General features: G+C 40.6%; 1 protein-coding gene across 1 annotated transcript in view; it reads left to right on the top strand.

Annotated features, from left to right (window-relative positions):
• The window catches only part of ETFA (electron transfer flavoprotein subunit alpha), a 44,569-nt gene that overhangs the window by 9,839 nt on the left and 9,325 nt on the right, over positions 1–25,405 (top strand). The window contains exons 4-9 of the mRNA XM_054042124.1: positions 77–159; positions 1,759–1,858; positions 3,085–3,195; positions 4,333–4,434; positions 7,619–7,687; positions 9,364–9,446. Coding sequence (XP_053898099.1) covers positions 77–159; positions 1,759–1,858; positions 3,085–3,195; positions 4,333–4,434; positions 7,619–7,687; positions 9,364–9,446 — 548 coding nt within the window. The remainder of the gene's footprint in view (positions 1–76; positions 160–1,758; positions 1,859–3,084; positions 3,196–4,332; positions 4,435–7,618; positions 7,688–9,363; positions 9,447–25,405) is intronic.

Below are 25,405 nucleotides of genomic sequence, written 5' to 3'. Positions count from 1 at the left end.
TGTCATTCTTAGCAATGAAAACTGTAATTGAAAATATAAATGAGACTGTTGTAAACTGTGACATATTTTTCCTCAGAGGAGCTGACTCCATTGATTTTGGCAACTCAGAAACAGTTTAATTACACACACATCTGTGCTGGAGCATCTGCCTTTGGGAAGGTGAGCAGATAAGAAACGCACACAAATCTGTAGCATGTATGAGGCTAAGAGCCCATTACATGTAAGTGTGAATCGGAAATCTGTGAAAGATTTTTCAGATATTCTGTAGCCATGTTGGACTTTTCTGAAATGTTACAGCAGTGTAAAAGAGCAATTTAAAGCAAGTGTTTAATTGTAATATATTAGTCATAGTATAAATTTTGCTTTCGATGTGGATGTTTAATAAAACAAATAGGAACTAGAGATCTGAAACCATTATGCCTTTCGAAAAGAGAGACTAGTATAAAAAGCTAGCTGTGGTAGCTCTTATTTTACTTTAAAGTAAAAATTAGCTTCTTTGTATTCAGTTGTGCCATTTGCATCGATAAAGAAGGAAAGCGTGCATGCCTCTTAGCACTAAACTGTTTTGGGTTTTTTTACATATGTCTATGGAGTAATGCAGACTAGAGTATAAAATTTTTTTAAATTGTGCATGAAAACCACTAACTCCGTTTTATATTTTTTAAAATGTAAGTGCAACTCTTTTTTTTTTTTTTTTTTTTTTTTTTTTGGTTTTACTTTGTCTTTCACATAAGTATTCCATTAGTAATTCGATCTGGCTTCCCTTAGATGAGCTTTCACTTGCAATCAGTATCCGTCTTTATACGTGTTTTAGTTTTGTTCATAAAGTTCTTTAGATGCTTTTTGTCCCAATGCAAATTTTCTTGGCAGCTCTGACTTGATATTTAGCTGGCTAAAAATGGTAGCTTCAGCTTTCTTGTCTTAAGATCTTGGTATGAAGAACCTATTCTCCTAACACCTAACTCTGACCTCTTTGTTTACATTGAGTAGTAATTTTCTGTGGGAGTAATTCAGTGTACCTATTCCTGTAGTAAGGTACTACTTAACATGACTAAAGGTACCAGAAGTGTGCCTGTATTTTGTGCATGTTGTACAAGTCAGGGGGAAGAACTTAACCCTTGTACTCCTTGTTACATATAAGAATTGTGCGCCTTCTATATTTAAAAACATCAAGGAGGATGCTAAGTACATATTTCGTAGTCAACTATATACTAAAAAAGTGTCTTTCTTAAATTTTGTAATTTTAAGATATTGTCAATTTGGTTTTTTTTGTGTCTGCTCAAGTACAGATTTGTTCCTCACTCTTGGTATTTGGGAAATAACTTCTAAATCTATTTAAAAAAACAAAAAAAAACCCCCCACAACCTTACTCGTCAGAATCCAGCAATCCATAACTGTCAATTTTGGGAGCAAATGGCATCTATATTCAGTTTTAAACTATTAAAGCAAATAAGCATCATAATTCAACATATTGAATTAAGGGTTTACTTACTGTAAGTCTCATAAAATTTCTAATGCTGTTACAGTAATGGGCTTTCATTTGACTGCAAAGGCTACATGAGTAGCCATACTAGAAGTCTATGGTTTTGTGCGTCCTTTCACAGATAGCATTATATAAAAGTTAAAATTAGGGCACTGAATGTATTTTAATTATAGTTCATATGCCAAGCAGATTTATTTTAACTTTCCTTACGTATTTAGGGTACAACCTGTCAGCATTTAGAACATTTTGCTAACTTCTCATATTTAACTTTTTAGAATCTTCTTCCCAGAGTGGCAGCTAAACTTGATGTTGCCCCTATTTCTGACATCATTGAGATTAAATCACCTGACACTTTTGTGAGAACTATTTATGCAGGTGAGCAATACAAGACTGTGTGTATGCTGTACAATAAGGACCTGATCCTGCTTACCTGTGTTACCAAAACTCCCATTACTATAACTTGGGATGTGTAAGGAATTTCAAGATAGTGTCCTAAATCGCTATGGTTAACCAGAATGAAACTAGAAAACAGAAGTTATTTTTGTAAAAACACACAGAATTTTCCCTGGTACTATAGGATTGCAGCTCAGAAACCAGATCTAGCATTTTAATTAACGATCTCTGGTGATGTTTTTCATACATATTGTATTTCTCTGTTAATGTACTTCTGATCAGATTTTGCAAAATGTAAGACATTCAGATAACTGTCTGACTTTATTTAATATGGCTAGCATTAGTTCTGATTTCAGATATCCATAAGGTTATTTTTCGTAGTTATGTAGACATTGATCTGATTATTTGTTATATTTAATTGACTTTCTTTAGTAATCATTTGCAATCTTTGCTTCAATCATAGTTCTCTAATGCCTGTCTGATCCTATGTTTTAATTTTTTAAATTTAGACATGAGCTCATTAGCCTGTTAAATTTTATTGTGAAAGGATTTTCTTTCCTTAGCCGACATGGTATCTTGTGATAATTGTGATATTACATTTGAGACATGACATAGATGAATTGCAATGCATTTTAAATTGCTTCCTTGTAATTCACAGATTTAAGATTTTTTTTTTTTTTAATGGGTAGCTGATATTCTAGCATTTCTTTCCCCTCCACTGTTCCTAACACCTCCAATTAAGAAAGATTAAGTCAGTTAAGATATCCAAAACCAAATGTTTGATGTAGTGGGATTGGTTTTTTCCTTAAGAATGTGACAGTTTAAAAGGCCTGTTCGTGAAATGGAGGCTTTTCATATTCTGTTATGAAGTTAAAATCCTGATCTTTGAAATGTAAAAATACCTAAAAGTGGAGCGCTCATTTGAATGCAGTCATGCTGCTCTGATCAGAAAGGGGAAAAGCATTCTCTCCATACTAGCATGTTTCTCAAATCGTGTGTGATAGGAAGAAAATGTTAAAATATTTGTAAAATGCAGTTTTAAGCCTCCTGATTTTCTGATTTTGGTGACCTAAAACTGCAATTTTAGGGAGATAATCTTGTGATTTTTTTTTTTTTTTTAAACACTGCATTTTCTGCTAGAAGAACTAGTATTTCTTATGATTCACTGATACTCTGTTCTATGTTTTTTTGCAAAATATCTTTCCTAGGAAATGCTCTGTGTACTGTGAAGTGTGATGAAAAAGTAAAAGTGTTTTCTATACGGGGAACCTCTTTTGAAGCCGCACCAGTGAGCGGTGGAAGTGCTAGTGTAGAAAAAGGTGGGTGTTTGCTTCGATATATTTTCATCTTTTGGTTTTAGTTTTGTGCAAAGCATAACTTGAGTTCACAGCATTTCTTATCAAAGTAAACTAATTATTATAATCTTTGTATTGTGCTTAAGAGCTTGTACTTTTTAGTTTTGCCAGCAAAGGAAAGATACATATTGTCTGTCCACTTGCCTTTTCTCCTCTTTTGATCGCACCTGTCTAGTAACTATTTCACTCATTATGCCTGCTTTTTGGCCTTGTGCTGCAGCAATCTTACAAGTTGTCTATATTTAAATGCTTTAAAAACCAACTTGGTTAAGTTAGTGCAAAACAGTCTGAACATTCCCATTTTGATTTAATCCGGTTCTCTATCAATTTAGCTTAAATTGATTTCTTATCACATTAAGATAAATTGATAAATTGATTTAAATCAGATCGAATGTCCCAGACTATGTTTTGCACCAGTTTTAAATAAACTAGTTCAAAATAACACTTTCAGTTAAACCAGTGCAACTTTGAATACAGACAAGGCCCTAGTCACACATGTCCTTTCTTGGTCTGGGGCCATTCAAGACCGTTCCATACATCTGCCAGAGGGAGTCAGTAGCACCATAAGTATTGCATTTTCTCATCAATGATAATAATCAGGGATGTTGAACTACCGCCTCTGAATCCTTCTCCAGCATTGACCTTGTCAATTCAACTCTGATCAATGAATATTAGCATGTTGCACTGTCATTAGATCACTTAGCCAGCTTGACTCTCTCTCTTTTAATAATATTTGAGCTGCTTCTGCTAAGGAGATACATTATGTGTGTATATTACAAGCCTTCATTTTAGTCCAGTTTAATATGCAAAGTGAAAATAGTTTTCAGTAAACTTTGCACGTAGTACTACAAATGAAATTTAAATTATATATAAGTATAATACAGAGGTAAATTATCTTAGTGGCTAATAAATGGACTTGTAGTTTAAAGACAGTTGGGCAATTATGAAAGGAATTATTATGGAGGCATATGAATAGAATCAGTGCTGGAAGGGATTCCTGGTCACTTGGTTTCTTATGTAGTACTTTAGCTTAAAGCAGAAAAAATATTGCAGTTTTAAAAAATTAAGAAACATGTACTTTTTAACATGTCACATAAGCAGTAACGGCTCCATCACCAGTTGGTCAGTCTGAATGGATTGAGCAGAAGCTAACAAAAAGTGATCGGCCAGAGCTCACAAGTGCAAAGGTGGTCGTATCAGGTGGTAAGTAGATAATATTTAAGTAGTGCTGACTTTCAGTTAAACTAATAGCTGTAGCAGAACTCCATCTTGACCTGCTCTGCTGTGTCTAGATCAGGCCTGCACAACTCGTAAAGTGGCGAGGGTCATATTACTCCAAAGAAAACAGCTGAGGGCCGAACCCCCCCCCAGCGCTGCCGAAACACCCCCGTCCCCCCCCGTCCCCCTGAAACACAACACACACACACCAGCCCCACACGCCCTGCGGAAACAAACCTTCCTTCCCCAGTGCTGCCCCACCAAAACAGCTGTGGGCCGAAAAGGAAGGTTTGGGGTGGGGGTGTGTGTGTGTGTGATACTTTTAGTAAGAATTTTTCAATTAAAGCAAACAATTGTATGTATGGCACACTGGGAAGGCACTGACAGTGTGTGGAAGCCTGTAGTGTAGAGGGGGGAAAGAAACGGTGTGCATAGGGTGACCAGAACACAGCAGTAAAATAGGACCCACCCCCTCCCCGCTTGACCCCACCATCACACCCCTCTTCACCCCTTAGCCCCCACGCTGGCTTGCTACATCCCTCCTAGTCAGTCCCCCACCCACCACTCGCCTCCTTTCTCCTCCTCCTTCCCCTGCCAGAAACCCCCATGCCTGCCCCCAGAACCCCTGCTGGCTCACTGCTCGCCTCTTTGCCCACCTGCCACTTGCCCACCCGCTCGCCCCCTCGCCTCCCCTGATTCAAAGACCCAGGGGTCACTATATTACTGCACACAGCAGTCAATCAATGCAGTTGTAGATAAATCTCTGCATTATGCATTTTTGTATAACTTTTATGATTTTGTATTGAACCTTGGTAATATGTTATAGCGGGCCTCTAAGGTAGTATAATTAAGGTAAAAGAAAAATGTCTTTTTGCTAGAAGTAGAATAAGATCTCCCCCCACACACTTTGTAATCGATTGCCCTGTTGAATGAATGAGGTGTGAATGAGGAAGGCGTGGAAGGCAAGGACCTCCAGACAGCTACAACCCTTGGAGAGGGGATGGGAGCCAGACCAGATCAGGCCCAATGCTGCTCGCTCACCTGGAAGTAATGGGCCAGTGGTAGCCACTCCATAGTTTAGACTGATCCTAACTTACAACTAAGATTCATTTTTAACTTCCGTGTAACTTCTCCAAAAAATTACCAGATACCCTGAGCTCTCCTAGGCCAGGTAGGATTTGTCTGGGAGGTTTGGTAACCTTCAGAAAAGGGGTTTTGCAATTAAGGTATTTCACAAATATCCATCATTCCCTTTCTGAACATTTTCCCAGCTTCCTACCCCCAAAATGGCTTGGCCCCAAACACCAGGTGTCTGGCTGAGTTGGATGAGGGCCTCTGGGTGTTACTGGGGGAGAGCTGGGGGATCACAAAGATCTGTGTCATGTTTATAACATTGACTCTGTAAATTATTTAGACTGCCCTTCTGCTGAGTCTTGGCTCTGCGGCAAGGGCTGCTCCGCAGAGGAAGAGGTGGGGGCCTGGATCAGGTGGGATGTGGCTAGGATTCTTGGGGGTAGGGCAGGGCAGGCAGGATGGTGAGGAACAGGGAAGAATGATATGGCTGTGGGGTCCTGCCTTTGGGTTTTTAGGGAAGCTGTCGAGTATTTGTAAGTGAGATTTGTTGATGGGCTTTTAACTGGGCTCCTCTAAAATTTACTGCTTAACTTTTCAGCTAATGAAGTGGTTCGGATTTATGTGCAGTATGTCATAGTTCTCTCTTCTCTAACGTGGGGATGGACATTTGATTTGATCCTGTCCTCCCTTTGCCTTTGCACTGCTGGGGACAGACTTAGCTGCACAGGTTCCCAAAGTGTGGTGGGATTGAGTCCAGAGAGCTGGGTGTGTGTGCACATGGGGCCAGCTTCTTCTGACTGCGAGATAGAAACAGGGGCGGGCTCCCCCCCCCCCCCCCCCCCGGCTCACCTACTCACCCCCCGCCACTGTCCACTTGCTCGCCTCCTCAGCCCCCCCCCGTCCCCCGCCACTGGCTCATCTGCCGTCCCGCTCGCCTCCTCAGCCGCTGGTGTAGCGACAGAAAAACTTAGCTCTCCCAATTGCCCCACTACCTCTGCCTGCCCGCTCACCTCCCCTCCCCCGCTGCCGGCTCACCTGCCACTGCCCGCCCACTCGCCTCCTCAGCCCCGCCACCCCTCCCAGCTCGCCTACTCACCCCCTGCTACCTGCTCGCCTCCTCAGCCCACCGCCAGCTCACTTGCCTGGCCTCTTACCTTCTGCCACTGCCCCTGCTTCCTGCCGCTGGCTCACCCTCACTCTCCACCCTGCCACTGGCCCCTTTACCACCCCGTCCACCCAACCAACCGGCTGGCCGCAGCCGGCCGGCCAGCTGTTGGCTTGCCTACACCCCTCCCGCGGGCCGCACAATGAGCCCACCTTCTCACCCCCTCCCCCACCCCCCCCGCGGGCCGCACAGTGAGCCAACGCAGGCCGCATGTTGTGCAGGCCTGGTCTAGAGATTATTTTATTTACAGTATGTGGCTCTCTTTTTGGGAAGAGGGCACATGCCCAACATCATGTAAACTGCAAACTGTGAAAGCTTGTAACAAATGCTGACAAATATTTTAAGGTCATCGTCACATTTAGCAATTCTGCAAATTTAAAGAGATTCATGCAAATATTTTTAGATCCAAATGTGACCTGCATTAAAATTAGTACAACCAGTGTACAATAGCTCAAGAATTATCTGTTAATTAAAAATTCATCACATTATCCCCAAGCAAGAAAATAAAAAGCTACATGACGTATTTTTATTTATTTTTTGCTCTGCAGTAAGAGAGCTATATAACTAAAGCCAGCAGAGGGAGCACAAATTGACAACAAATCCTGTTCCCAGACTTTAGAGAGAATTGATGATGCTGTTGACAACTAAGGAGGCAAACAAGACAGGGCAATGCTGATGCATGGATAAGAAATAACCACATATTAATCAAATGGAACAGAGCAAAATCTGTATGAATTGAAATTTTTATTTTCAAGATTCATAGGAGTGCTTAGAACTGTTGAGTAAAATGTCAAAAGTACCCCTTGCAAAAAGTACTTGAGTGCCTCTGTGAATACAAGTATTGGTAATGTGTGTCATGTATGCATACATTCTCTATTACAAAGTGTTTGAACAGAATATCAAATGTCTCCTTCCTTTTTTACCTTTAAGGGCGAGGTTTGAAGAGTGGTGACAATTTCAAACTGTTATATGACCTTGCAGATCAGTTGCATGCTGCAGGTAAAAAAATTTTTTCTTGTTTTAATTGTGGGTGTTTGAAACTGACACAAAAGAACAAGGCTTGATCACATTAGTGTTTTTTGATAGTCTTTAAAAATCCCATCCAACTACTGATGTAAAATTGCTTTTTGTCTAGGCATTATGGTCTGTTTTGCCATTGATGGCATCTTAACACTGTAAAAAGGAAACACTCTCTTTTCTTCAGGCTGAATGAGTTTGGGTAGAATATCTGAATGGTACCCTTTGTAAGCAGAAAAACTCAACATGGGGAAATTTTTCATATGTATTTTTAAATGGCAATATCACTTAAAGTTTTGGATTCAAAACTTCTTTGCTATGTACAGCATAGGTATTCAAATTCAGACATTCAATGAAAGTGGAATACATTAAAGTAATTTTGAATATTCAAGTATAATTATGAATGTCTTTGCTAAATGTAAATTTGTGTCTGTTCATGATTAAAAATACCCAAAGATTAATATTAGCCATTGAAACATTTTAGTATTGTTTTTTGGGGTAAATGATGAGGTGGTATGTCACTAAAAGGAGCACCCTTTCACTTAATCTAATCCATTAAAAAAAGTGAATTAAAAATAGCTTTAGGTATTGCATCTGCACCAGAGCTCCCCTGACAGTTTTTGTGGTTGTACAGTCACATTTTCTAATTTTATTTTTTTTAAGTCTTTCCCCTCTGTTAATCTGATACAAACAGGAAAAACTGACTGCATAATGTGGTGGCAAAGTATACAAAGTAAAAAAATGTTTTCTCTTTATTCAGCTATAGTTATTTTTAGATTTTAAATGCAACAATAAGTAGATATTTTCAAACATGGTTTTGTTCTAAATTGACCTGTTAATTGACTTTTAGGCAGTGTTTAGACTAGAGGTGACCAAACTTACTGACTCTCCAAGCCGCATATGATAAATCTTCAGTAGTTCAAGAGCCGCAGGGCATGCCTGCCAGGGCTCGGGGCTTCTCCCCCATGGGGCACACCTGTCGGTGCTTCAGCTCAACTCCTGCTGAAGCCCCGAGTCCCAGCAGGCATGGCTCAAGCCCCAGTGTCCCCCATGCGGGGCTAAAGCCCTGAGAACTCCCCCACCACAGGGCAGAAGCCCCTACCCGCCTTCCCTACCACCACCGCCCCCTCCCCCGGTAGGTGGAGAATGCGAGGAGGCTGGGGGGCTCTGAGCTGCACTTTAACTGTAAAAGAGCTGCATGTGGCTTACGAGCCATGGTTTGGCCACACCTGGTTTAGACACTTTAGTTTACAAATAAAAGAAAAATCAAATTTAAGCAAAACATTTATGATAACTGACCTCTTATCTCCATGGGACATGATATGATACAAACATATCATACAAGGTAGATGAAGCGTAAGGGAAAGCACTTGTGTGCAAATATTTTTTTGATGAAGTGAAGGGTGGAAATATGCCAGACTTAAATATACAACTCTTTGGTGGTAGGAGTAGGGATTTCCTGTTGCTTATGAAATGCATTAGCACTTAATAACTAGAAACTTCAATCAGTGGTACAGAGAGAGTATTATAAGAATATAATCTTAGGAGGGAAATTTTCAAATACATGCCATTGCATGGGACTCTTTGCTAATATACAAACTAAATTTGGCTAGCTAATATTTTAAGAGAAAACACTGAAAATATTTTCTTTCAACCAGTTGGTGCTTCCCGTGCAGCAGTTGATGCTGGCTTTGTTCCCAATGACATGCAAGTTGGACAGACAGGCAAAATAGTAGCACCAGTAAGTATGGAAATATCTGTCTTTTTCATAGAGAACTGTATGTATTCCATGTCATTAATAAAAATATAATCATGTATTTATAATGTAATGCATATAATAGTCAAGATTTAATATTGAATCTAGCAGCAGCATCCAAGTACCTCCTATAAAAAAGGCACCTTGCATTTTTAAGGTCACAACAACAGAACTCCTGGTGTAACGTTTTTTCCACTTATTGTTCACCTGAAGTGTTATGCAAGTTACCTCAAGTAGGTGTCTGTATGCTGGATTCCTTTCAGTTATCTGTGTGAACATGTTGCATCTTTCAAGAGAAGTCATTGACCTACTGAATGCCATCATGGCTGGCATTGGCTTCTAATTCTTTGGATCCTATAACTTTAACTAGTAATTTTGTAGTTAGGCACTTTACAGAGCTGTTCCTCATATGCACACTAATGATGTGGTCTTCTAAGCTCTTAGGTAACTCTTACTGAATTGTTGCACTGTGTGCTAAGCAAAGCTTGTGCAACATATGAAAATGCCAGAACATCAAGCATCAGAGAGCCTGTTGGATTACAAGTTTATGGGAAATAAACAAGGAATGTTGACTATATTGCAAAGTGCTAGTTCAGGGACATCTCAGCTGTGAAATGGTTTATAAAAGTCAAAGATCACAGAAGCATTAGAGGGCATTCTAGAGACAAGGACATCTAAGCTTTTTTGATCTTCAGCCCTAGAGGCAGTTATGAAAAGTTGGAATAGAAAAGACTAATTTTTGGAGGGAGAAGGCTCACTCCAGATGACTGATCACATCACATCAGCAACTTGTAAAAGCTATAAGAAACTCATATAGTCTTGGTGACCGTAGTTAGACTATAAAAATAATTTGGAGTGGATAGACAAGGCTTACTATTTTGTCAATAAATTAATCTTAATTGATGCAACCATGTGGATGTAAATGAGACAGTTAAGAAATCCTTTGATCAGCATTTTGCTATATTTACTCCTATTTCTTTAAATAGCATTAAAACTTAAAACTTTTTTTAATTGAAAGAATTGTTCCAAGTTAACTATAGTCCCAAATCACAGGTCAAAAATGCAATATACTGTAACGTAGACATTAAAAATAGTTTATGTATCTGTGAGTTGGTATTTAACCAAGCTGAACTGATAATAAAAAGGTTAGTTACTAATTTGAAGAGAGAATTTTGTACCATAATGCATGCATACCTTAGATGTGAAAAGGTCTAAAAATGCATGTACTTGACCTCCAATGAATCTTTCCTACTGAAAGTTAACTAGTTCAAGCTTGTAGTCAATTCAGTTCTTTAGCTAGAGAGTATGTTTTTATAGCTGAAGAGGAGGTTCACCTGGAAAAGTAATATTGGATTCTCTGAAATAGAATAAAGGGATACTAGATACAGAACAGTCATCGGAAAGAGGTGACTGCAAGCTTTGCTATGAAGATAGTTTAGCAGGAGCTATAGTATAGTATTCCTGGCTCTCTGAGCTCTGGTCAAGTGTAGGTAGTCTCTTGGTCTATTCAAGGCCGTGATCAAGTGTCTTGACGTTTTTGGTCTTTTGGCCTCGAGATGAAAACCTTGTCTTTGCTTCTGGGACCTTGAAGTGAAAAAATTCTCTTAAGTTATTCTGAAAGTTTTTAGTTGAGTGCAGTCACAAAGCAACCTTGTATATTAAGTAATCACATTACTTGATTCCTTAGTTTTCCACTCAGATTAGATAGAATTGAATTCTGACTTAAATCATGCATCGCTGTATTTGTTGTAAAAAGCAGGAAATGACTCTGCTACAAGAAACTGCTGGAGTGTGAGATGTCTGCTTTTCTGTGCTTTTTAGTTTCTGGGGGGAAAAGTGTTCCAGTGTATGCTCTTGCTATTCTATTTATAGCTGCTTGCATAGCCCCAGTGGGGGACTGGGATGGATCTGGAATTGGGTTTGTTGTTAAGGACTAGGAAGGTGGAGACTAATTCTGAGAGCTTAGAGGCGGGGAAGAAGGGTGTGAGTCTTGCTTCTTTTTGCCTTCTAATGGGGGGAGGTGCTTTCGTCCTGTTAATTGGTGAAGAAGGTAATGCTCTGGGATACGTATTTTTCTTTCCTTATTTTTTTTCTGTGAATGTGATGAGAGGGGAGAAATTTTGGTCCTTGACCCTTAATTTTTCCTTGGCTGACTGACTACAGATTTAAGAACCCAGCTCAGCTAGTGCATCACGGGACACTCTGTGAATCCCCACAGTCTTATGAGGTGTTTTTTTGCACAGTTAAGAGCTTTTCTGAAATGCTAATATGCTAATACATGACCATATTGCCAATTTTATTGTTTTTTAAACAACACACATTCTTCTTGGAATGTTCCTAGAAAACTTCCATAAAACCTTTCACTTTTCTTCAGTGACTGGAGAAATTAGTTGAATAAGAAACTCAAATACAAATGTTCCATTATGGACATGAGACTTAAGTCTGTGTGCAGTACATTTCATGGTACACTTTAACTTTCACAATAGCTTTGTGTTTGTAAAATCATGTACCGTATATACTTGTTCATAAGCCGAATTTTTTTTTAGTAAAAAAGGGAAGCACCAGAGAAGGGGGTCGGCTTATGAAAGGGTATAGAGAGGGAGAGGTGGGACACAGCCCCTCCCCCCAACAGAGGGAGCAAGGAGAGGCAGCAGAGCCAAAAAGGAAGAGGCGGGTCCAGAGTGTCTCTGCTTCTGGCCACGCTGCTCTTCCCCCAGCCTCTGAAGCAGCTGCAGCTCCGGGGCTGGCAGGCTGCAGCCGTGCTGCTCGGCCCCGCCCCCCCCCAGAGCAGGCTGTGGCCGCGCCACCTGGCCCAGCCCACCGGAGCATGCTGCGGCCGTGCTGCTGGGCCCAGCCCGCTGGAACATGCTGCGGCTGCGCTGCCCGGTCTGGCCTGCCAGAGCAGGCTGTGGCCACGCTGCCCAGCCTGCTGGAGCAGCTCCAGCCAGGCTAGAGGCATCCTCCCCAGATAAGGTGGGAAGGGATGGGATGGGGAGAGTGTGGGGGTCCTGGGCTAGGGGTAGGGTCATGTGGGGGCCGGTCACAGGGGTTACTCCCCTGATTCCCAGCTTCTCGCTCCCTCCCCACCCCCCATACAAAAAAATTTCCCCACCCGTTGCTGTCCTGGCCCGTCAGGGTAAGCAGCTGGTGCGCCGGGACACTTTGTTTACTTAGGTTTATCTCCGTGCCTGCAGATGCTGGAGGTAAACAAATCCTCTCGGCCCACTAGCGGTTTATCCTGATGGCCCGGGAGCCAAAGTTTGCTGACCCCTGAATTATAGAGTCGGCTTATGAACAGGTTATAAAGATTTTCCATTTTTACTTATCCATTTTGGGGGGGCCGGCTTATAAACGAACTGGCTTATGATTGAGTATATACGGTACTTTCATTCTTGAGTTTCATGTATTTTATGGTTGACTGGAGCTGTTGTAATGTTGCTCTTGTATATTTTTGAGGAGTTGTTCCAGACTTTTTACGACATTGGGGTTTATTACTTTAATTTAATGTAGACTTTGTTACTGTTGACTCCAAATGTCTGTTACGCTAGCAATATTTTCTTGAAACTTTTGATATCCAAATAAAAACTCCCCTACTGGGCATTTTAGCGTATAGATAAGGAGGCAAGTTGTGTTAAGATTATCTGTGAACTCAGAGAATATTGTTGGGCATAAGCAGTAGCATGTGTCTGCTGAATCTTAAGCTAAAATCTTTCTTACTAATTGAAAAATCCTATGTATCCAATTTAATTTAATATTAATTAGTGACAAGAAACCTTATTTTGTGTTCTTTGTTTTAAGAGTATGTTGTTTACAAAAAGACAGTCATCTATTACATTGACCATATAAAAATTCTGCTAATGTACGGAATTTGTTCCTTAAAATAAGTACCATGTGCTGTCCCTGTTTTACTAGTGTGTTTTTTTTTTCTTTTTTAACTCTTTTTAGGACACTCAAATTAAATAGTTTTGGATACTCAATTTGTTACAAGTCTTTTTGTGAATGCCTGAATATTTGATTAGACTTTTAGATTATTGTAAATATTCATTACACTAATGTAGTTTGGAAAATTACTGCATTCCCAAACAGGTGAACTTATTCTTGCTGAACTGATGGGGAATTTTGTTCTGAAGCAGAGATTTCAATTTACGCAATTAAAATATACCCACCTGCATAGATGTCCACAAAAAGCTAGTGTGTAGGTAAATACAATACTGTGTTTATCAACTGCTTCGATACATGAAACAAGTTCTTATGTCCCATTTATGATAGTATTCCACTTAGAAAAGAACACCTTGGTGTTTCATGGAGATTTGAGCTATTAGCATTAGCAGTGTTGCTGTCCTATAATGGTGTGTAGACTTGTTCTTGAACTGGCACATGGCAGGACTTTGTCTAGCATTTAATCATTAAAGCTATTGAATTTTGAAGCTGTTAAACTTGTAAGCTCCTTCACAGAGGGTATATGAGGGGCAGTAAATTATTGTAAACCTTATGTAGTGTCCTGCAAAAACTTGAAGTTGGGGTGGCTGGATGAGGGTTAGAGATGCTATAGGAGAGGCAGGTGATGTGACCTTCCAGCCTTATAGATCTGCAGGAAAGAGTTCAGCAGGTCTCACAGAGGTTTGGTGCCTCTGTGCTACTCTTTAGCTACCCGTTTCACAATGGCCACATAGCTTCTACAAGAACTGTGCTGCCATTGGCTAGGCCTACCATTTCTCTGGGCAAATGTGAGGGGATGCAAGTCCAAAGATCTACTCTGCTCCTGCTTTAGGTATTCAAACAGAGAATATGGCATCCCTTAGTTTCTCCCCCTCTTGCTTCTGACTTTGTCCCCTGAAACTCTGTGGGAGCCTGCTTCCTCTGTAGATGCTGAAACTGTTCTCCTAGCAAATGCTGGGAGAGATGATTCTAAGGAGAGCAGCATGTCCTCTGCTTGTAGGAGTGCACTCTAGTTTTAAATGGCAAATGGAGTAGTCTTTGGGAAAACAGTGAAAGCTGCCCCCTCAGAATCTAAAATGATCTCACTACTAGGAGGAAGATACCCATTTGCTCTTTCATCCCATTATCTCCTCTTGGACTGCCCTAAAACTCCTCGCTCTTTGATATTGACTCTCTCTATCATATACTTGTAGATAATTGTTCTGTACGCATTAGCTGTCATGTATCCAAGCTATTCAGTGGCATTTATTCCAGTCTTTTCTTGCAAGTTCTCCCATCCTCTTAATTTAATCAGAAAAATATGAATGGTGATTGGGAATTGTTTAAGAATACTTTACTAGATACATCAAAAGCTGCAATTGAGGAAGAAGGCCATATTGATTTAAAAACTGACCTAGTTTAGAGGGGAAGTGAAGGCAGATGTTTATATAAAAATGGAAAAAAGGGGAAGTTGATAGTAATGAATATAAATCTGAAGCTAGGGATTGTAGAAAATTGATAAGACAAGCAAAGGAGCACAAGGAGAAATCTATGGCCAGCAGAGATAAGGATAATACGTTTTTAAAAGTGTATTAGGAACAAAAAGAATTCTAACAGTGTTATTGGTCTATTACTTGATAGAAATGTTAAATTATTAATAATGCGGAAAAGGTGGTAGTGTTCAATGAATATTTCTGTTCTGTATTTGTGGGGGAAAAAGAGATGATGTAGTCATATCATGATATGATTACAACACACACTTTCAATTCCTCTAATACAGAGGTGGGCAAACTACTGCCCGTGTGCCACATCCGGCCTGCGGGCCCGTTCTGCCTGGCCCCTGAGCTCCTGGCCCAAGAGGCTAGGCCCCAGCCACTCCCCTGCTGTCCCCCCTACCCCACAGCCACGCTGCCGCGTGGGCAGCACTCTGGGCAGTCAGGCTGCGAGCTCCTGGGGTAGCGCAGCTGCAGAGCCCGGCCTGAATGGGGGCGGGGGTTCCGGGGGTGGTCAGGGAGAAGGGGTGGTTGGATGGGGCAGGGGTGCCAGGAGGGGGGGAGGAGGGGGACAATCAGGAAGGAGAGGAGGGGTTGGATGGGGGCAGTCGGGACAGGAAGAAGGGGTGGTTGGATGGTGCACGGGTCCTGGGGGGGCCATCAGGAAGGAGAGGGGAGTTGGATGGGGAGGTGGGGAAGCAGTTAGGGGTGGGGGGTCCGGGGACAGAGAGCGGGGGGGCGGATGTGTCAGGGGCCCTGGGGGGGGCCGTCGGGGCGAGAAGCAGGGGGTGGGAGCAGTTAGGGGTGAGGTGTCTGGGGACAGAGCGGGGAGGTGGATGGGTCAGGGGTTGCGGGGAGGGGTCGGGGACCAGACCATGCCTGGCTGTTTGGGGAGGCACAGCCTCCCCTAACCAGCCCTCCATACAACTTCAGAAACCCGATGTGGCCCTCAGGCCAAAAAGTTTGCCTGCCCCTGCTCTAGTATCTCAGGAGGAGATTAAACAGCATCTACAGAAGTTAGACATTTTTAAATCAGCTGGTCCAGATAACTTGTATCCAAGAGTTTTGCAAGAGCTTGCTGAGGAGCTCACTGCACCACTAATGTTGATTTTTTTTTTTTTAAGTAAGCCTTGGAATACTGGGGAAGTTAATATTTTGTGCAAAAATTTAAAAAGGGGCTGAAGGGTTCAGAGTGTGGGAGGAATCTCAGGACTGGGATGCCGGGGTGTGAGGGCTCCAGCTGGGGGTGTGGGCTCTGGGGTGGGGCCTGGGTTGAGGGGTTTGGGGTTCAGGAGAGTGCTACGGGGCTGCAGCAGGGAGAGAGGACTCCCCCCAGCTCTTTCTCCCACAGCAGCACCTGCACTGGAGGGGAGGGGTGCCTCTCCCTGCCGTGGCAGCTCTGGGGCTGTGGGGGAGAGGTGTCTTTCCCTGTTGTGGCAGCTCTGGGGCTGGGGCTGCAGGATAAGTGCCCTTCCCCCAGCTGTGACAGGTCTGGGCCACGGCTGGGAGGCTGGGCCGGGGCGGGTTCCCTGAGCACCTGCTTGGTGCTAAATAGGCTGCTGCACGGCCGCACCGCTTACAGGGAATTTAGGCCCCAGGCAGTTACCCGGCTTGCTACCTCCTAATGCTGGCATGGGCTTTTAATCTACTGGATATGCAGAAAAACAGTTGTGGCATAGGTGGGCTGTGGAGATTTTTATAGCATGTTGTGGGGGGCCTCAGAAAGAAAAAGGTTGAGAACCCCTGGTTTAATAGATGTGACTAAGGGTGGGATGGAAGTCTAAAATATTTGAAGGGCACAAACACCAAGGATGGAGAACAACAACTTGGGACTTGTGTACATTTCAGAATTAACTTGGATTAAGGTAGGGTATGAGTTTAAAGCACAATAACTATTATGCAGATATTCTCATTCCATGTGTAGACAAACCCTTAAGTGAGGTACATCCCATATAACTAGGAATAACAGGATGAAATCGAGAAAGGGAAAATGGAGCTGAATAGTAGGGAACATTTCCTGGTGCTGAGATACATTAGGCAGTGGAATAGTTTCCCCAGGGGAGTGGTAGAAGCTCTATCACTTCGGGCATTTAAAGGAAAACTGGACAAAAAATGAAAATCTACTTTTCTATGAAACACTGCACTAGACAATCTCGCCTTCATGTGATGCATCACACTTTTTTGACCGTTTCGTTCAGTCCATCTGACGCAACATCGTATACTTCAAAGCTGCATTATTGTATTTATTGCATTCTTTTCATCTGCTAATTCCATTATTAAACCAGGGGAAAACAGCAATCAGATATTTTGTGTAGCCTGATTTATTCTTTATATTAGTGGCTCATGGTTCTGTTACTCAGTTAGGTGCTTGCAAATTCTTTTCCCAATATGTATTCCATTATTTTCCTTGGGATTATTTACTTGTCCCATCTGGTGAATGGTATCTATGAAACTTGTTCTCTTTTTGGGGGGGTGAGGTTGGTACCACTTTCTTTATTCCAGTATTCATGTTCTTTCTCAGATCTTTGACTCCCTTTCAAAGTAATTGCTAACAGTAAGTGAACTAGTTAATTCCCTTAGGTCCCTAGGCTGTATGTCATCTGGACCTCCTTATTTGTACATACTCACTTTTTTTAATAGTATTCCCCCTACTTGCTTATCAACAGCTATATGGACAACATTTTCGTTACTTCCTAATTGTCCATAGGTACAAGAGCATATTGAGATAGCTAAAGTTTCAGTAATCGAGCACATGGTGAATAACTTATGTTCTCACACCTATAGTTAGCTTCTTTGTGGGAATGTGTTATTTGTGCATTACATTTGGGTATTTTATTAACAGACCAGCAGGCGCACTTGTTATTGTATAAATGGTTGAGTTGAGGTCGTTAGGTAGTTAGCAGATAGGAATAGCTTTGGGAAAAATGGCCATGCTTAGGACATTTGTTTTTTGGACTGTCTCCTCTGAAAATTCACTAGTGTTGAAAAGTAGCTCTGTAGCAGCGAACTTTAGAGAGCTGTTTGTATGCAGCTGGGACTGAATTTACAGACTACCTTTCTCTGACTTGCTAAAAAGCTAAAGATTGACAACCCTTTCATCCTGCATTATCCAGCATGGCTTTTAACTCCAAGAGAACTGTGTTCACAAATTGATGCTCTGTTCCTTTGGGGTTGGTGCAGAAACATTAAATTGTACTAAAATATTCATATGTGAGTGCATTTAGCTGAAAGCAATTGATGTGCAGTTCCCAGGAGAGCAGAAAGAAATGCTGTATGGCCCTGTACTCCAGCAGACACCCTAAGCATGCTTCTTAAGAGTAATTACATGCCCTGGCTGATCAAAGTCCTTAAAGGTTCTTTAAGTGAAAGAGATTAGGACTGGATGGAACTGCAATACTTTGTGTACTGTTTAATAACCTCTGCTACTTGAATGCAAGATATTCAACTATTGCTTAGTACATTTTTTGGAATAATTGTCTGATACACAGTGTTTACATATAACTAGTGTCAAGCCATAAAATATTTTATTGAATTAATAGCTTTTAATTGGAAGGGATCCTTCATGTGAAGTAACTCTCATAACTAAGATTTCTTTCTAATTTTATTGTCCTTTCATTCTTTCAAAGAAAATAAAATCTCTGGGCTGTCTGTAGAAAGAGTATATGTGCCAAAGGGGTTCATTAAACTAGCTGTTTAAAAGCATGCCATTGCAATGATGACAAATTGATGTACACTGAAGATTTTAAATGTAATTCAAAAGTTGGGATAAAAATCAATAGGAGCTGACAGCACACTTGCAAAGTAAGTACCTCATCTTGTGTTACACCTGTGCAAGATACAAAACAGTACCTTAAGAGAATTCCCACTCATACTATAAATGAGAATAAAAATTATTCTTGTGGCTCTCTTAAGCAAATGTAACTGCCCTAAGGCAGCCTTGGGCATTTTAAAATAATCTTATAAGTAAATATCAAGTAACGTTACAAGACATGGCACATTTAGGAAATCATCATTTCATAAATAATTTGGGGATCTAGGTACACATGAAAAACATTCTGCATTGACCTATTGGTATGCTATATAGTGACCTGTAGGTGACAGTTCATAAAACTTAGTGTAACTGGATATGTGGATTTCAGATGCAATCCTACAAAATTCTGTATAAGAAATCCCATTGACTTTATTGGGATTACTCGAGTAAGGTTTAAGTATCAGGGGGTAGCCATGTTAGTCTGTATCCACCAGAAACAACAAGAGGTCCAGTGGCACCTTAAAGACTAACAGATTTATTTGGGCATAAGCTTTCGTGGGTAAAAACCCCACTTCTTCAGATGCATGGAGTGAAAATTACAGATGCAGGCGTTTTCAGGATTGGGTACTTTAATTTGACTCTAAACTGGTAGTTCATGGAGAGATCTGAGTAAGAATTGTTCTCAGCCTAGAATTCTGGCTGCTTGAAACTTGAGTCAAAATCCAGATTGTACATAGAACAAAATCAGGGCTTTAAGTGGTGATTCTCTTTCTTTAGAGTTGTTCTGACTCAAACCTGCTGCTACAGACCTAAGAGGTGCCAGGGATGAATGCTTGAGTTGAGCCTCTGCCTGCCCTCTTTCACACAGTAATTGCATAAGCATGAGATTGTCTGGGCAGGTTACAAATTCCCCAGCCACAAGCAGAATCATCTCTGGCTGCTGCTGTAGCCCTCCTGAGGAGTGAGTGTATGCTGCTGGCCCTCCCCTTGCCTTCACACATTTCCATCACTGCCACCAATTCCCCAAATAGCACCTCTTTAATTTAAATACAGCTGTTATTTTAGTATTGTCTTACTCGTGCTTCTCTACCTTTCCACTTTTTGCCCTTGTATGCTATTCACAGTGTCCCTTCATCTTCTATGCTTCTTGGTTCCTCCATTCCATACCATCTCCCCGTCAGCTCTCCTCTTTCCCCTTTCCTTACACTTGTGCTGTTCATATTTACCAAACCCTTCTAATGTGGGTATATATTCCTTGGTAATATTGAAGGAGGTTCAAATTATTCAAAACCATCAACCTGAGTATATAGTTTTATAGCCATGTCATATTAATATCATTCTCCCTTTCCCCCCCATATTACTTGCATTCACTTGCTGCATCCTTTTTCAGATTGGACTGTGAGCTCTTCAGGGCAAGGACCATGGATTAGAATCTGGCCCCACAACTGCCTTTTTTTGCCGCCCCAGTGATGTAAGAGGCTGACGTGCCGTCTTGGTGAAATTTCTCCTGTGCAGGAGCAGCATAGGGCTGACATATGTCACAGAAAGTTAGAACAGCCCCGGAAGGTGCTCTAATTTGCTCCAGGGACTCCAAATCTGGGAAACACACAGATGGTGTAAACCCTTTTTTACCCACTGTCCATCTGGACTGTGCCTTCTGAGAGCATCAATACGAAATCTGGCTTCATGTTCTCTTGTGTTTTTATGCAGTACCTAGTGCAGTGGGACCACAGACTTGACTGGGGACTTTGGGCACTATTACAGCACAGATAATTCCAAAGACTTCACCTTAGAGCTGAGAGGAAATACGGGTTTCCTAATCTTCCTTATCTTGGCAGGGGATATGGCTGAGAGCCTTGTGGGTGACCAGTTCCTTCCTTGGTGCTGATGTAAGCATCACCTAGCAGCTTGGAAATTTTATTGGTCAAATCAGCTTGGTACATTTAATTAAACTGAGTCGTCTTCTTAATACTTGGATTTTCTTTTTCTTTTTCTTTTCTTTTTTTAGTAGTCTTAAACATACAGTTATTTCTTTTTGGACAAAGAAATCTGGTAGTGTATAAATGATCTTTCAATGAAAACATCTTTGTCTTTACTAGATATGTTAATAGGAAATAGACATGAATGTCTGACTTTTTTGATAAATTGGACTCCTTCCAAAGACTGATCTTTAAAAGTTTAGCAAAGTGACAAGAGGAACCTGGTATTCTAGAAAACCAGCACTTAATGAATCTCTCTCAATCATATTACAGTAACATTTTTTTTCTCCTTTGGGATAATTACAATATTACAGTCTAACCGTGGTTCCTTCTGTGTACGTATTATATTACACTTGTTAGACATAGCAGTTGCAGTTAAAATGGGGTGACCCCAAACAGTAATCTATTGAGTAAAGGGGAGGTGCAAGCTCAATGAATTTTGTAGTCTTTAACTATTAGATATCTTTGTGAAAATGCTCAGAATTGAGATGCATTTCATAGCCTAATTCATCTTTTTCCTGCTTTTGTAGACTTCTTATATTCAAAAGGAAATATCCTATCATCACTCTGCGCTTCTTCTATATAATTTTTATCACTCTTAGAGATTTTTCTATGTAAGCAGTGAGAGAGATTCACGAATACATAGGAATAAAATAAAATTTTAAAAGTATAATTTTTGAAGACTCTTTACCAGAAATAAGTAAATTTTCTCTTAACTTTTGCATCCAGCCATCTTAATTCAAGCCCCCGGCCTTTGTTTCCCCTGAGCAATGGGGCAGGAATTTGGTATCAGACAGTAATGATCAATGCTATTCTTGTGCTGGGATCCAGTAGAATAAAATGTGCCATTGAGATAAGTGTTCTCCCCGATCCTTGGAAAGGAGAAGCCCCATGCAGGAGTCCGGGTGTGGGAACTCTGGATTCTAAACTTGATCTGTGCATGTAATTTTAGAGTGAAGAATTGAACAGAAGTGGGTAGCAGTTAAACTTTTGAGGTGAATAAAAAGGGAAACAGCCATATCCAAGGCTTTCTAGTTGAAACATCATGCTGAGAGCCAATAAGGCTACACTTTAGTCCCTTTCCTTGATCTAGATCAGTGGTTCCCAAACTTTAACAACCTGTGAACCCCTTTCACTAAAATGTCAAGTCTCGCAAACCCCCTCCTCAAAATGATTATTTCCAGGGATTTTCTCCTTTACCTGAGTATAAATTATAAGAGCAGTGATCTTGGAAATATAAAATTTGTTTTTATGACTTGCTTATTACACATTATTATTATTTATCATTACATTATTTTTATTACATTATGAAAACAGCAACACACTTTTGCAGTTTGTATCACTTTGAATAAGCCTTTTATTAGACAAGGCTCCTATGTTTCATGCTGTTTCACACCTGATACTCCTTGATGAAGGTATTTAAGAAGCCAACTCTAAGAATTCCTCCTACACAAGCATTCAAGTCTTGAGCAGTCCAGGCAAACAACGGACGTTACAACAAAGCTTAAACTTGTTGTTCATAGTAATTTTAAAAACAATACTAGCTGCCTATTTAATTTTAAAAACAGCAAAAAATATCCACCTCCCTTTGCATTTCTTATAAAGAGTCTTGAAGTTTAAATCTCCTCAGTGTGATAGAGATGCTTGCGTTGATCTGCTTCGCTCTTGGAAGTCCAGGGGCTCTGGGCTGCTGGCCCTGTGCTGCCCGGGGTCCCTAGGGACAGCTTTGTCTGCCATTAGGGAACTTTTTCCCAAGAATCCCCTGTAACATTTCGCAAACCCCAGTTTGGGAACCACTGATCTAGACTCTGGCACACTATTTGCAGCTTTTGGGCTGCTAAGCCTGCCGAAGGAAAAATAGATCTCCGCTCACTTTAAAGCTAAATGGGAAAGTGCTTCAGTTAGTTGGGAGGAGGGGAAGGATATAATAAAGACTAGGGAAAGTTGGGGCATCATTTTCTAAGTACTACCTGCCTCTTGTAAGATGGAAGAAGTCAAGATTAGAGGCTCCAGGCTAATTTTTCTCCAAATTAAGCCTGGAATGTTGGGTGGGGCATCAAAATTGAGACCTCAGTTTTGTGTCTAGCAAAGTTTGTGATTGAAACACTGTAACAAGACTCCAAGTGTGGGCTTGGAGAAGGCCTTTGGTTAAGGACAAGGACTGTTACACGATCACTTTCTAATATTTGTTGTGCTGTATTGGGGACTTTATCCTTGTGCTCTATTCTGTATTCTGTTGTCTTTATATGTCAGGGGTTGGCAAACTTTTTGGCCTGAGGGCCACATCGGGGTTGTGCAACTGTATGGAGGGATGGGTAGTGAACGCTGTGCCTCCCCAAACAGCCTGGCCTCTGCCCCCTCCCACTTCCCGCCCCCTGACTGCCCCCCTCGAACCTCCAATCCGCCTGCTCCCTGTCCCCTGACTGCCCTCCCGACCCCTATCAAGATTCCCGCCCCCTGGGACTCCTACTCCCAACCCTCCCTGTTTGCCTATGTCTGTTATATATGGTAATTTTTGGTGGATTGCTCGTATTTCAAGTAAGGTAAAAGGCTAAATTGACAACAGCTGGCATTGTGTGGTTCTTTGGGATGCGCTAAAGCATGTGGGAAAAGGACATACAAACCACCACTTGTGGCTTTTTTGGGTCCCTGATAAATTTGCTGACCCAAAAATGCTAACTTGAACTAGAACACTCTTCGATTTAAAAAAAAAAGTAGTCTTTTTTTACCTCCTTGATCATAATGTACACTATGCTCTTTGTGCATTGGAATATAGGTGTTATAAACTCACTGAGTTTTGTAACTAAGATTGTTTTAATTTTTGTTTTCAAAATGGAGGACCTTGACTGGAGAGTGGGTGAGTGAGAGGCAATGAGAAATGATGACTTAACTTAGACCTTCCTTCTGGCTAGTAGCTCCTTGTCTTGGTCTTTATGAATGAGGTAGTGAAAAGTACTCTTTAGTTCTCTTCTGTGAATTTCTGAAGGTAGACAAACAATAAAATGTTGGCTGAAATTTGGACTGTTGGCCGAAAACTATTGTTTCATGAGTTCAAAATGTGCCTGGCTTTGGGTAGATTGTAGTCAGGATGACTTTCAAACCAAGGGGAAACCGTTTTCTTCTATAAATTAAGACTGCCAATATTAATAAGCCTTTTTGAAGAATTTACATTTATTTGCTTATAAATTCTTACCCATTTCAAATATAAAGTATGTAAAAGTTGCCACATTGACAACCCTGGAGACTTAAGCCCTATTTGTCTCCAAGACAGATACCCTGTTTCCCCGAAAATAAGACATCCTCCGAAAATAAGGCCTACTTACAGTTTTGCCTCTCGTTGTAATATAAGGCATCCCCCCGATAAGACCTCCCCGATAATAAGGCATCCACCGATAATAAGGCATTTTTCATTTCTGAAAAATAAGACATCCCCTGAAAATAAGACCTAGCGCATCTTTGGGAGCAAAAATTAATATAAGACACTGTCTTATTTTCGGGGAAACAGGGTAGCAGCAGGGTGGATTGATTTAAATCACCAGTTCTAGTCATGATTTAAATAATTGATTTTAATCATGTTTTACATTTGTACTTTTTAGTTATTTTTCTAAAGAAAGGTTGGTTCTTATTAGTAACATAAAAATGTGTTGATTTGCAACCCAATGTACTCTTTACACTAAATGTGGTGCTTCTTCTTGCTACCTAGGTGGGTTCACTCTCTCTACGGACATTTCTTTAAACCATTATGTAACTTAACTTATGTTTGTTCAGATTCTTAATTTTTACATTTTTATTGTTAGAATATGGTGAGTGTTGCATTTTGTATTTACTAGGTAGCTAATTTCATTTGAGGGTAGTGTCAAGCTGCATTAGGATGAAAATTCAAGTAAATATGCACAAAAACTGTTTATTTTTTTAATTAAATAAAGCTATCTTACGTGTGCTGATACATAAGAAAAAGTTTATCAAAACATGTTTTGCATTTAAAACTAACTGATTTGTTAAACAGTTAATCTAAATTCTCGGTAGTTAGCAAATTGAACTGATTTGTTTCTGGTCATTGTGTCCTTTGGTTTTAGGACTAGTAGATCTTACCCTCTCACACCTAGTTTTTATTCATGGCTTGGAAGAGAAAAACAAGCTTTCCTGCTTTTTCCATTCCCACTTGGTTTCTTAACTTTGAATGAACTAGTTATTGAACTGAACTAGCTGAGTAAACTGAAAAGAAAAAAATATTTGTTTCTTGCACCTACAAAAGAGGTTACTGCTGTCAAAAGCTGGTTTAGCGTGTCAGCAAACTCTGGTTCCAGGTGCATAGCCAGTGAATACCACTAGGTCAGTGGGTGAATTTCTTTGAAACTGGGTAGCAAACATATACTGCTTAATATTATTTTTTTGAGGTTTAATTTAAATGATTATAGTAAATTTAGGCCTTAACAAAGGTTGTCAGTTTCAAATTGAATTTAAAAAATGTTTTTTTAGGAATAAACCTGTATCTAATTAAAACTGGTAGAAAAAATTTAAATTAAAAAAAAAAAATCTTTCAGAGAATCTGAAAGACCCTCCAATGGTGACAGTCCATCCTTTAACTGAGGAGTAGTGTGTACTATGATGCATTTACAACACTACAAACCTCACGTATACAGGGTATTACTGTGGTTCTGTGTATGTGCCAGATGCTTTTTTTTTTTTTTTTTTTGGGGTCTTTATTTCCCACCCCAAAACTGGCCAGGTGGACATGAGAACCAAATCTTGTTCCCTGGGATATCTGGATTTCAGTAATCTAGACGAGAAATTACTTGTGTA

This window comes from Malaclemys terrapin, chromosome 10, assembly GCF_027887155.1.
Source record: "Malaclemys terrapin pileata isolate rMalTer1 chromosome 10, rMalTer1.hap1, whole genome shotgun sequence".
NCBI classification, from domain to species: domain Eukaryota; kingdom Metazoa; phylum Chordata; order Testudines; family Emydidae; genus Malaclemys; species Malaclemys terrapin.
This window is presented reverse-complemented; position numbering and strand designations above follow the sequence as displayed.